The sequence below is a fragment of the Centropristis striata genome, chromosome 9, assembly GCF_030273125.1.
Source record: "Centropristis striata isolate RG_2023a ecotype Rhode Island chromosome 9, C.striata_1.0, whole genome shotgun sequence".
Classification (NCBI taxonomy): Eukaryota; Metazoa; Chordata; class Actinopteri; order Perciformes; family Serranidae; genus Centropristis; species Centropristis striata.
The window spans coordinates 4,177,377-4,190,104 of NC_081525.1; the positions used below are offsets into that span (position 1 = coordinate 4,177,377).

At 39.5% G+C, this 12,728-nt stretch overlaps 1 protein-coding gene across 2 annotated transcripts in view; it reads left to right on the forward strand.

Annotated features, from left to right (window-relative positions):
* ddr2a (discoidin domain receptor tyrosine kinase 2a) overlaps positions 1–12,728 on the forward strand; it is a 49,121-nt gene that overhangs the window by 20,597 nt on the left and 15,796 nt on the right. For both annotated transcript variants that reach the window (XM_059341938.1, XM_059341940.1), the window contains exon 2: positions 4,531–4,644. In XM_059341938.1, the coding sequence (XP_059197921.1) occupies positions 4,563–4,644 (82 nt within the window). In that variant the 5' untranslated portion in view covers positions 4,531–4,562. The remainder of the gene's footprint in view (positions 1–4,530; positions 4,645–12,728) is intronic.

A 12,728-nucleotide genomic window follows, 5' to 3' on the forward strand; every position in this document is an offset into this window, starting at 1 on the left:
TGAGAGGCTCCAAACATAAAACCAAAGGTCAGATCTCCTCCCTGATACAGCACAAGCAGTCTTTACATAAATGTTCTGCAGCACATGGTAAACACATTTTTGACTCCCAAATGCACACAAGCCATCAGGTGTTTGTGTTTCATTAGCTAAAGCCGAGAGGCGTTAAGCTTTAGTAAAGGCGTCTTAGTGGGGAGTGGCTGTAATCTAAAGCTGCAGGAAATGGAAGTAAGAAAAAGAAATAAGATTATGTGTTAAGGCACAATGAAAGAGGCAAGTCAGACCCTAATTAGAGTCACAAAATCCAGTGGGTGGACCATCAACACACGTTACACGAGACTAGTTTGAGGCTGAGAATACATCAGATTCCTATGAATGGATTCATATCTTATTAAAACATTTTTTTTTTCTGTAAAAACACTTCTTGGTTCAGGTTTGGAAAAAGGCACAGTGTTTGGGTTAAAATAGCTACTTCAGTACCAAATTACTTGACAGAGTAACGTAGGTGACGGTCTTTAAACTATGTTGCATGTTGGTTGTCTATGAATTGGTTTGCATTAGTTATTGTAGACTTAACCCTCTATATACCCATTTTTGGCCTGTCAGATTTCTACAAGTCATGTTTTTGAGTGATGCAATACTTTCAAAAAGAGGGAAGAGTATAGGGAACCAATAGCAATGCTTTAATTTGTCACATGACCTCCAGGAGGCCATATTGAAACCCTATTTTGCAGACTTTTCCAAAGGAAACAGCTTTGCCATTTTGCCCCACAAAAAGTCACTCAAAACATAATTTTCTGGCCCTTTTCCATCTGGAAAAATATATATTCCTACTGATAGATGAGTAAACCTTCATTTCTGATAGTTCCATACACTTAGACTGTTGAAGACATTCATTCCAATGGGTCATTGGTTCAATGGTTCAATGTTTCCTACAGGCAACAATCAGACAAGAAACCGGTTTATGTTTATGTTATGTATTGTACCCTGTTGAAGCTACTGAATCTTTTACACATGTTTATTAAACAAATTACGTTAAAATTAATTTAAAAAACTTTCTTTTTCACTTGTGCACCATTATGGTACAATTTTGCCTACGGGCAACAAATCCCCAAAAACTTCAGAAAAAAAAAAAAAGAATTATAAAATTTCTTCAGATTATGTTTATTGAGTCTATTTTAAGACAAAAAAAACACTCCAAACATTTTTTTCCTTACTGGCATCATAATGCGTGCCATAGAGGGTTAAATACAAACAGTGAATAGGAACAGGCCGTTCCATATACACATGTTCAATCATTGTAGCTGTGGAAAGCTGAGGAAATTGTTCTCCAATATCAGGTATCTTTACAAAATCCAGCTTGCTGGTCAAAAATAGAGTTCATTTTGGCTTGAGGTCAAAACCAACAGGTCTGGGTTTGTTTCCCATAGGCAACATGAAGCTGCACTTCATATATGTCAGAGTTTAACGCAGAGCGAGGTTAACTGGAGAGGTAGCAGACCGTTTTACTGCTGCTGAGACCCCCTGTGGGATATAAGCAACAAAGAGATGATAATACTGTACAGTCACTGGCAGCAGATTGAATGGAGGTCTTTACTGTAGTTCAGTCTCGTCCCGTAGACCGGACTGCAGCGCTGCAGCCTGAGGAGCACGCTGCTGATCTGACTGTTATTTCAACGGGGAAACGTCAAGAAAATGTTGATTTTGGCCGATGATGAAGACCAGGAAACGTCTGACACACACACACACACACACACACACACACACACAAATATTCCCACAGTTCTCTGGTAGTTTTGTTTTGTGTCATGTGTAATTGGGTTTAGATAACCCTGCTTTGTTGATGTATTTCAGTATTTACATTGGAGTTAGAGCACAAAGCCTGTCGCCTGCACTCACATAAAGACACAAAATCATTACTATCTAAAAAAGAAAGATAGATAGATGCAAAAGGTCAAAGATAGGAGATAAAATACAGTAAAAATGTAAAATAAAATCTGAATTGGTTAAAAATAAACAATGAAAATCTACACTACAGGCCAAAAGTTTGGAGGCAAGATCAAATTTGGACAAAAAAAGATCATAGTTTCATTGCTATACTTTGCAACAAAATAAACGTGATTATTATATAAAGAGTCACTTATTAGAACACATTTTTACTATAATTATCAGGTCTTTGGGTTTTTATTGCTTAGACTTTGTGTATCTTTCTTTCCTTAATATATAAATCTGAACTCTTGTTTCTTTTGTCAGAGATATGAACACAGTTGAGATTTATTGGGATTTTTGTATCTAAACTCTCAAAAGCCAAAGAACTAAAGCGAATAATGCAAACTGTGATTTGTTTTTTTACTTTTGCACTGAAGTTGTGACTCTTCCAAATCTTCTCAACCCTAAAACTAAGCCCTTCTTTATTTTGTTGACATTTATTCACCAATGGTCTGGTAACATCAATGTTTACCTAAAGGTAAATTGAGGAAAATGGTTCAATTCAATAAAGGTAAAGTCTGATAATGCAGTAAACACATCCAGAAATCCAAAGAACTGGATTTTAAGAAAGCCATTGTGGACAGAACATTTAAGTTGCTTCCAAACTTTTGGCCTGTCGTGTATATAAAATATAACATGGTAATAATAATTATTTAAACTAAACTAAGAAGAAAAAACAACTAGAAACTAAACAAAAGAATGACACTTGACTTCTCTCTACTTACATCAAAGTGTCTCATTTGCTGCACAGTGTTGTTACATAAGACGTGATTAACATGGTGTGAACAATAAAGCTGAGTTATATAACAGAGAGCTGCAGTAAAAGTGCTCCAGCTGGTTTTCTTCAAGTAGTTAATGATCAGATGTAACTACAAGTCGCCGTTTTAAATGAAGCAAACTAAGTGGAAGTGTTTGCTGATGTGGTTGAACACTGAACACGTCCTCGTCCCGTCGACAACGCTGAGTAAGAACAGCTTCATGTGTCGGTACCGAGGGTGTGTACAGTTCTTTGTTTTTTTGTGAAGTCACATCACAAATGAAATGTGGACAGAAACGACCTAAAACTGGTTGTTTTGCTCGGCTGTTGGAGCGAGCGGTCAGTTGGAGGCGGCTTGTTGGCGCTGCGTCGCTGCAGCTGAAGTCATGTCTGTGACTCAACGTCTCTCCAACATTTATTCATCATTTCTTCCTACAATTAGTGCGTAATATGTTAAAATTATAAAATGACAAAAAAAAGCTCCATTTTAATTGCATATGAACTGAGGCTTATTGAGTTGATATTGAAATATCACCACTGTTAGAGTTTAATAGGCCTTTTCTCATAGAGCGATAAAGCACAAAATAAGTGGAAATTTCAGTTTGGTGGCAATTATTGTGTCTTTTATTGAGCGGAATAAAAACATGCCTCCAATTAAGCTCCTATTTTCCCCTTGTATATGCAAACAAGTGTTTGGTTCCCATGAACACAGAGGCGTGAATACATAATAAACTAGAGCGGAGAGACCTCGCAGACCTTCACCAAGGCCGGGCCCTTGATTCCACCCACAGCGAGGTTAAAACCGGTTTGTGTTTCCCTGCTTATCCCACTCCCAGTCAAGTCCTCTACGCCATAATAACCCAAAAACATAACCTCCTTGGCAGGCGGAGGTAATAGATACAGTATGTTCATCATGCAGGCATACCATGTGGTCAAACTATATAATAACCCTCTGAACCCCAAACAGTTTCAGGGCGTTTTTTGCTCTTTTTTACATTTTACTCACTGTGCTCTTGTATTTCACTGCAATTTATAAAATATATATATAGAATATATAAGTCCTGCAGCTCTATGGAAGCAGCACAACCATGGCTAGAAGTGTAAACTACTCAAAAATGTCTTTTGTGGAGAATAGCACAGTATAATGACATGAATCATAAAGAAAAGAAGAAACGCAAGTTGAATATCTGATAAATTATTCTTTTAAAGATTGGAATAAAATTTTATTTCTATATACAACACTGTTCTAATTGCCCACAAATGTCGTGAATATTGGGGATTGGTTCTCCACGTTATACATATTGAACTATTTGCATTTTTACAACTTCTCCTGTCCTCTCCTCTCTGCTCTGTGTAAACAGCCTCTCCTGTCCTCTCCTCTCTGCTCTGTGTAAACAGGTTTTCAGTGAATATTTGTCATGTGACCATTCGTCTCAGCAGAATCGATCATGGCTTCACAGTGTCGACTGAGGAGCAGAATTTAATGTTTTTAACAGGATCTAGTTATTCCAAACTTTATTTTTAGCAATATTTTAAACAAGACATGTAGAATGAAGTGATTATGACAGAAATATTAAAATTTTAAGTTTCATTTTGGTTACTTTTTTCTCATGGAAACTTTGTAACCTATGACTTGTTCAGGGACTGTCGGAAAAGTTCAAATTTCATCAATAATGCCTGTTTTTACCGTTTCTTTCTGCAATAAAAGGTTTATTTTTGGCGGCCTTTGAAAGAAAACATATGTTTAGCACATTTGTGTAACCTGCTGTGTCCATCTTGTCTTTCAGATTGGAAGCCGATCTCTGTGCATGTGTTTGGGATGAAACGCCTGTGGGACGTCCACTTCCTCCTGCTCATCCTCCTCTACCTGTTGGGAGCCGTCACATCACAGGTCAACCCAGGTCTGTGCTGCCACACTGCTATGATTTAGGGTGTCTGTTATGGGCTGAAATATGTGCCACCAGAAACTGAATTTGAATTATTCATATTTGAATTTGAATTGCTTAACTTGAATAATTGCAATAGAAACCTGAATTTGAATCACATAATTTGAATTTGTATTGTTCAATTTGAATCGTTGCATTGAAAAACTGAATCTGAATTATAATATGAAATTTAATTCATTAGTTTGGAACTGAACATTCAGTTCTCACAATTCAAATTGAGTTCGCAAAATTTAATTTACATTTTCTGTGACGAACATCCGAGTAGTTGAGGCAGAGCAATCGAGCACAGATACACAGAGCGCCTCTTCCGCCAATCAGCATCTCCATATTCTTTTGTAACATTTGTTGACACCCGGTTGCCATAGTGCCTCTTCGGCCAATCGGCACCTCCGTTGTTTTTTGGTAATATTTGTTGTCACCCGGTTGCCATAGCGCCTCTTCGGCCAATCAGCACCTCCGTTTTTTTTTTGTTTTAACATTTGTTGCCACCCGGTTGCCATGGCGCCTCTTCGGCCAATCAGCACCTCCGTTTTTTTTGTTGTAACATTTGTTGCCACCCGGTTGCCATGGCGCCTCTTCGGCCAATCAACACATCCGTTTTCTGCACTCAACTCTTCGCAGAAAATTGAAATTGAATTGTGAGAATTGAATGTTCAGTTCCAAACTAATAAATTAAATTTCATATTACAATTCAGATCCAGTTTTTCAATTCAATGATTCAAATTATGTGATTCAAATTCAGGTTTTTAATGCAATTATTCAAGTAAAGCAATTCAAATTCAAATGTAAATAATTCAAATTCAGTTTCTGGTGGCACATATTTGAGCCCGTAGTCTGTACTCGAATCTCCTGCTGCAATGAGATCACATATTTGCAAATACTGTAAAATGAGTTTTGTGAGCTTTGGGTTTGTTGCTCCAGTCCAGACTGCCACTGATTCTGATTTTGGATAAGTGCTGCTTTGTGGGAGCAATGTGGTCCCCTCTCTCTGGTTTGGCCTCTTTGATCCCAGCATGCACGCCTTTCTCCAGCTCTCCCTCTGCTGTACGGGTGGTTTTTTGTGATGTCAATGAAAAAGGACCAATAATTTTTTAACAAGGAAATAGAGTAGCAACACTTGGTGGGCAGAGACGGAGTCAAACAGGAACCAAAGAGAGGTTTTTGGTTATTGTTGAAATTGTAGAAATACAGCAGATATTTGCCAGTAAAAACCTCGATCTGGCTACTGTTTATGACTTCAGCCTCAAAGCTTCTGTCATCACGAGTTTTCCTCAATGTTGAAAGGATAATGAAAGTCATGTGCTCACGTCAAAATAGTCCTTAATAATGTTTTTTCTTGTCAGAAAAGTTCAACAAAGAGTTTACAGGTCACACTGACCTCATTCTGGATTTAAAAAGAAAAATATCAGTGAAAAAAAAAAAAAATGCCCCATCACTTCCACATCCTCCCACCTCACTCCAACCCACTTCCACTTTCAAAATAAAACATTTCACATTATATTCCAGATGTTATACAACAACAATACACCCATTTTCTTTTTGAGAGTGCATTAAAAATAAAAACAAACATGAAGGCATGATGACCGGCCTGGATGGATGGATAGATGGATGGATGGATGGATGGATGGATGGATAGATGGATGGATGGATGGATGAATGGATAGATAGATAGACAGATAGATCTGCTCTTTTCTACCGTGATTCGTTCTCATTTTCACTGCACAAATACACACACAGACCTTTTTTTTTGCACAAACACACACTCAGAACCTGGTTTCTCATTCATTTGTTCTCTGTGCCAGAACTAACAAAATAAAAGAGAGAGCAGAGAGTTTTATAAGGAGTTTTAAAAAAGCGAGAAAAAAACTAGAGAGGGTGAGCGAGATAGAGATCATAGAGCGCGTTTATAGAAGGATAAATAGTGTGTGCACGCTGCGGTTACTTTCATGCGTATGTCTCTTACACACACATATATATATATGTATTAATAGCTGCATTTCTGCCCTATTTAACCAGCTGTGAATGCAACATTGGATGCTCAATCTCGAACCATTTCCCATCCAAAAACTTTTGACTGTTGATGTTTTATGAGGCATCTTCTCAACTGCACTTAATTAAGAATTTGAGTGTTTGACCCTTGTGGGAGTGACTTTCTTTGCTTCTCTCTCTTCTAACTATGTGTGTGTGTGTGTGTGTGTGTGTGTGTGTGTGTGTGTGTGTGCCTGTTCGCATGCATATACCCGCATGCACACGCATACTGTGGATCCAGCTATCCCACTGGAGTCTGTGGCTAATGCATACCAGACATTCTGACAGCAGGAAAGTCCATTGAAATAGGCTCTGTCTTTCTCCCCAGCACTTGTGTGTGTGTGTGTTAGTGTGTGTAGTGTGTGTTTCCCAGTATTTGACCACTCATAAGTCATGGAAAGGACTGTTTGTGCATCTGATCATGGTCAAAGTTCAACAAGTTCATCATTCAATACAAACTTTTGTATCGGTAATCCGACCCGAGGGATTTCTCCACTCGGAAAACCCACCAGCCATCATTTTAAAAAATCACCTCAAGTGTCACTGAAAGCTTAAATCTCAACCTGCTCTAATATATGGAAGCAGGATATATCCACCTATAATTCTGTCTAATGCTTTAGTTCTGCTGCATTGAGAAGAGGCTCATTTTTCCACAGTCTGGAAATATTCATGGCTGAATTTAGTAGAGCTGAGATGTTGAGTGATGCCAACTTTCCCCTGTTTAAAATTCCCAAGCAATGGAGTTATACCATCCCTGTCTTTCCCATTTTACTCGTGAGTGGGCGAACTTTATTTCACTGTGGAGGGAGGAGGAGGAGGAGGAGGAGGAGGAGGAGGAGGAGGAGGAGGAGGAGGAGGAGGTGTGGACATGAGCAGAGGCCCGGGCGGAGCAGCCAAATATCCAGCAGTTCTATTATTGGAGGATGTTTAGAGTAAACCTTGAATCAATTAACAGATTTCTCTTTGAATCAATAAGTGAGTCACTTTTGGAAGAAGAAATACTCTTCCTCTGACGTGGAAACTTTGAATACTTGTGCAACTACTAAGCTGTTTTAGTTCACGTGTTTATGTTCGGCATTTGTGATCCCAACCCAGTCACTGGAATAAAATGTTGTGTGAGTTTTTCCACTAAATGAACCGTTTTTAGTCGTTTGATCCATTGCTTTAAAAAAAATATTGACTAATGTCTGAACCATCCTACTAAAAAGTATGCTTTCTTTAAAATATCGCTAAAAATACACCGTTTATCCTAGAAAAAATTGTAAAAAAAGGCTTTTATCGTTGAAATTCTAACTGTCTGACAGTCCTTGAATGGATCGGAGGTTACAGAAGTTTCTGTAATGAAAAATAACCAAAACGAAATGTGAAATTGTAAAATTTCAAAGTTATAAGAAAGTAATAAACTGATGATAGAAAAAAAAACATATGTATAACATCAACAACAAGTTATAATGACAATAACAAAAAACAAATAAAAACAAAAGTGTACATGATATAAAAGTGTATCTGTGTGTGAATTAGAATTTTAAAACAGGAATTAAATGTAGCATATATAGAGTTGTATCATCTGCAAACATTATTGGAGAAAGAATATTTGAGACATTTGATAAATCGTTAATATAAATAAGAAATAATAAAGGTCCAAGAATGGATCCCTGTGGGACCCCACAAAGTGGTGTATCATTATGTAGCAGATGTGAACATCAGCCTGCATGATTACACAGCATGTATGCGTGAGTGTGTTTATGTGTGTGAGAATGTATTTGGAGCCAGCCGGTGGTTGGACAGCAAACACGACAGAACAAACCTGCCTTTCAGTAGTCAGGGTGCGGTAAAAATCAAGAGGTGAGAGAGAGAGAGCGAGAGAGAGAGAGAGAGAGAGAGAGAGAGAGAGAGAGAGAGAGAGAGAGAGGGGTTTGGGTTTGGTCCGTTACTCCTTCATCTCTCTCTCTCTCTTCATTCCTCCACCACACAAGGCTGGTATTTTTCCACCTTTTTCTGGGGCGATATTTTTAGATGCTGTGGCCAAATGTTGATCCTGATGGGTGGTGGTGATGTGAGTGGAGGGGTGATGTGTGCGTGTCCAAGCGAACACACTGGCCTGCCCCCGTAGCTCACCCCTGGGGTCACCTCTGAGTGGGTTGGGTTGGATAAATAAACACAGCAAAAACCAACATTTGGAAGAGCGGTCACACATCCGGCACGGTAAACTGAAGCCCGTCTCTCTGACTCTCTCCCTCGAGGATGTGGTTAAAGACTCTGATAATGACTCCTATTTTCATCAATTATGTCCCACGTAATTGCTCCGTGTTTCCTCTTCGGCAAGTGATGCTGCATTGTCTGAGTATCACTGTATTTTTCTGGCAAGACGTTATAAAAAAGTTACACTACTTATGTCACCACCTCATACCACAGGACATGCACACAATCATCCCAGTGTTTCCACTAAGGGACACTTTTTGTCTGTTGACAATGTGTCATCCCATTTTTTTTACATTTTAACCCTTCTGGAGTCCATCTATTTATTGAAAATACATGTTTTATTTACAGTAATAACTTTATTTATATATGATATGTAGACGAGCTGAGAAAGCCAGTTGAAAGTTCAATCATAGGAGCTTTCACAGTGTGCCATTTATGTTTCTAGACCATTTTTAAAATGTGAATTTTCTTGAAAACTATTGCTTCAGTGTAAATTGTACACACCATGAGGTGTTACAGCAAAATTAAAAGCAAACACATGTAGCTTTCAAAATAAGAGCACATGGATGTGTTAGCAGAGTCCACCACAGAATTTACAAGAAGACTGTCAAAATATGACACCTTAAATAAAACAGAACCCTTATTCTCCTTTACAATAATTCATTAAAATATGCAATGATTAAGATGGAATAGTGGCATTAGAATGTGCGAGAGGCACCAGATTTAGGCTTTTTGGGCAAACATTTCTGACAAAAAAAAATCCTGTGGGAAACACTGGTTCTAAAGGCTTGACAGACTGGACAGATAAGAAGTTTCCCAGCAGTATGTTCAGGGTGATGAAAGGAGGAGAGATGTTTTTGGGTCCTTCATTGAGTCAGCTTCAAGTCAGTAAATTTGTTTGGCTGCACTGGGAATTTCAAGTACAAACTTCTTTTATGTAAATATGTTGGTTGTTGTTTACACTACAGTTCAAATAAAAAATTGTTTTAATAAAACATATTTTGGTTAAGGCATGGAGTGGAAAAATAACTCATTGAGTTGAAATAATTTGCTGACAGCTTCGTCCCCCCAGTTCTAAAATCCCATCTACGTCCCTGCAGCAGAGTGGACTGTAACAACTTGAACCCAGCCAGTGCAAACCCCAGTGTTGGGGTCTGGGGTCTGGGGTCTGGTGGCTAGTGGGTCCAACCAGCAACAGAAAGTTTGCCAATCCAGTGTGGAGTCGGGGTGGTCCAGGATCACAGTTTGATCTGGCTGAACTTGAGTTGCTAACTGAAACCTTCAGCACCTGAGCTGCCGTCTGTCCCGGTGAAGTCTCCTCACTGTGGGGAGTGAGGCGGATCACCCAAGTCGGAAACAATCCTACGCAGCCACCACTGGAATGTAATTGTACAAAACGCCTAGTATAATACTTATAATATTAGTGTAGCCTAATCTTTATAAAATGTGCTGAAATACTGAGTTTAACCAGCGTTATTAGGGATGCCAAAGGAAGGGCTGTGCAGCATTTAGATGTTGATTTAAAATGTGATTGAAGCTTCAAACTATTCGTGACATCCCTACTGTTTATACTCTTTGTGAATCTGTGTGAATGAGGCTCCTGTGCTGCTCTTCTGGCTCTCACAAGTGCAGCAACGCCAACCACCTCAAACCCCATAACCTCTGCACCGAAGACCGATTCACCATTTCAGCTGCTGGATGATGCCAGTGATGATCATTCCAGCCTTTTCCACTTTCAAACACTGAAAGACGTTCCTTGTCATCTTATCCTGCCCCTGATTTTGAAATCATTTATTGGAGATTTCTGCTGTTTCTCTTGAAGCAGGTTCTGAGAATGTGTGTTTTACTACAGCTATCGTACGTGCAGTCTGAGCGCCGCACCTATCATTAACATGGTTTCATAGCAACGCTGCCAAGGATATATACCGCTAATATGAGAATATGAGGAGAGTACGATGATTTCTGTTGATGTGGTCTGCCCAAAGCCGAGGCGATCTGAGAGAAATCGGAGCGGAGGGGAGGGGTGTAAACATTTGGGGATAAGTGAAGAGGGCAGCATGGAACAAAGGTTAGAGAGGACAAGATGAAAGGAGGACAGAGGAGGCGAAGGCAGACATCTGGAAGAGTTTTTTGTTTGTGCCTCCTTCAAGCTGTCACTGCCAAGATGAAGCCTGCATGCGTGTGTGTGGTTGCATCTACGCCTGGTTCTGTGTGCACACAGACATGTGAGCGACGTATCAGGTCAACAGTCCCAGCCCCCGAAGCTTCAGGGTGTTTTCACATCTTGACTTTTGAGCAAATATTTGGAGGAGATCAAGAAAAGAGGAAGAGAGAATCGCGGGGAGGGAAAGAGAAGGAAAAGAGAGAGAGAGAGAGGGACAGAGAAGGCCTTGAACCTGGAGCTGTGCTGTTGCTGGCATCTTCTCAAAGGTTTTTCTGTGAGACAAGAGGCCAGGCTAACAGGGTCAGGCTCCTTGAAACTTCCGCCTCCAGCTCTGCTGAAAGCCGACGCTATCACATACACAGAAATCAAGGTTTTCCCAAAGGTCCTTTCATCCATAAATGAGGCTAACTGGCGGTCATATCCTGTTAGGTGGAGTTATCACTGGAAGACCAAAACACAACCTGCAGATAACACTTGATGGAATAGTGCCCTTTTTCTTTTTTTGCTCCAGAAAAACACTCAGAAATCAGAAGAATCATTCAAAGCAGGAGACGAAGCTGTCAGCAAATGATTTCAACTCAATAAGTTATTTTTTTCACATCATGCCTAAATGAACTGTAGTGTAAACAACAACCAACATATTTACATAAATAAAAGAAGTACAGACATACATTAAATTCCCAGTGCAGCTAAACCAATTTACTGACTTGAAGCTGACTCAATAAAGGACCCAAAAACATCTCTCCTCCTTAATTACCCTGAACATACTGCTGGGCATTTTCTTGTCTGTCAGGATTTTCTGAGACTATGATGGGGGGACCCAAACAAAGTCCAGGTGTCCGGGAGCATGCTCCCCAGGAGAACAATTTTGCCCTTTGCCCACATTCTAATGCCACTTTTCCATCTTAATCATTGTGTATTTTAATGAATGATTGTAAAGGAGAATACAGGTTCTTTCATGTTTTATTTAAGGCATCATATTTTTACAGTTTTCTTGCAAATTCTGTTGTGGATTCTGCTAACACATCCATGTGCTCTTATTTTGAAAGCTATATGTGTTTGCTTTTATTTTGAAGGCGGGTGTGACACGTTCTTACCATAATGCCTTATGGTGTGTTCAATTTAGACTGAAAGTCGGAACATGGAGCTCGGAACAACATCGAAAATTCTGACATTCGTGTAGACCTTGAACGCACCATTAGCCGCCGGACTCTCTATGTGCTGCAATGTAAATTGTCTAACTAACAGAACATTAATCCTGTTTTACCGGTGATGTTTGTCGCTGCATGCTGCAGATAACACTTGATGGAATAGTGCCCTTTTTCTTTTTTTGCTCCAGAAAAACACTCAGAAATCAGAAGAATCATTCAAAGCCTTGTTAAACTGTTAATAGATGCCATGTTGGCAGTGTCACGCTCAGTTAGCCACTATCCAGCTGAGTCCTAATGAGATGAAGATTTTCTAAATCACTCTGTTAACTTTTATCGTTTGCTGTTTTGCCACTGAAGGGGACAAAAGAAAAGAAAGAGAGAGAGAGAGAGAGAGAGAGAGAGACCACACAGGAGGACAGAGTGGAGACATGAGGGGGTGGAAGGGCAGGAAACAGAGAAACAGAGGGCATATTGCTTCTATTGACCACACCATG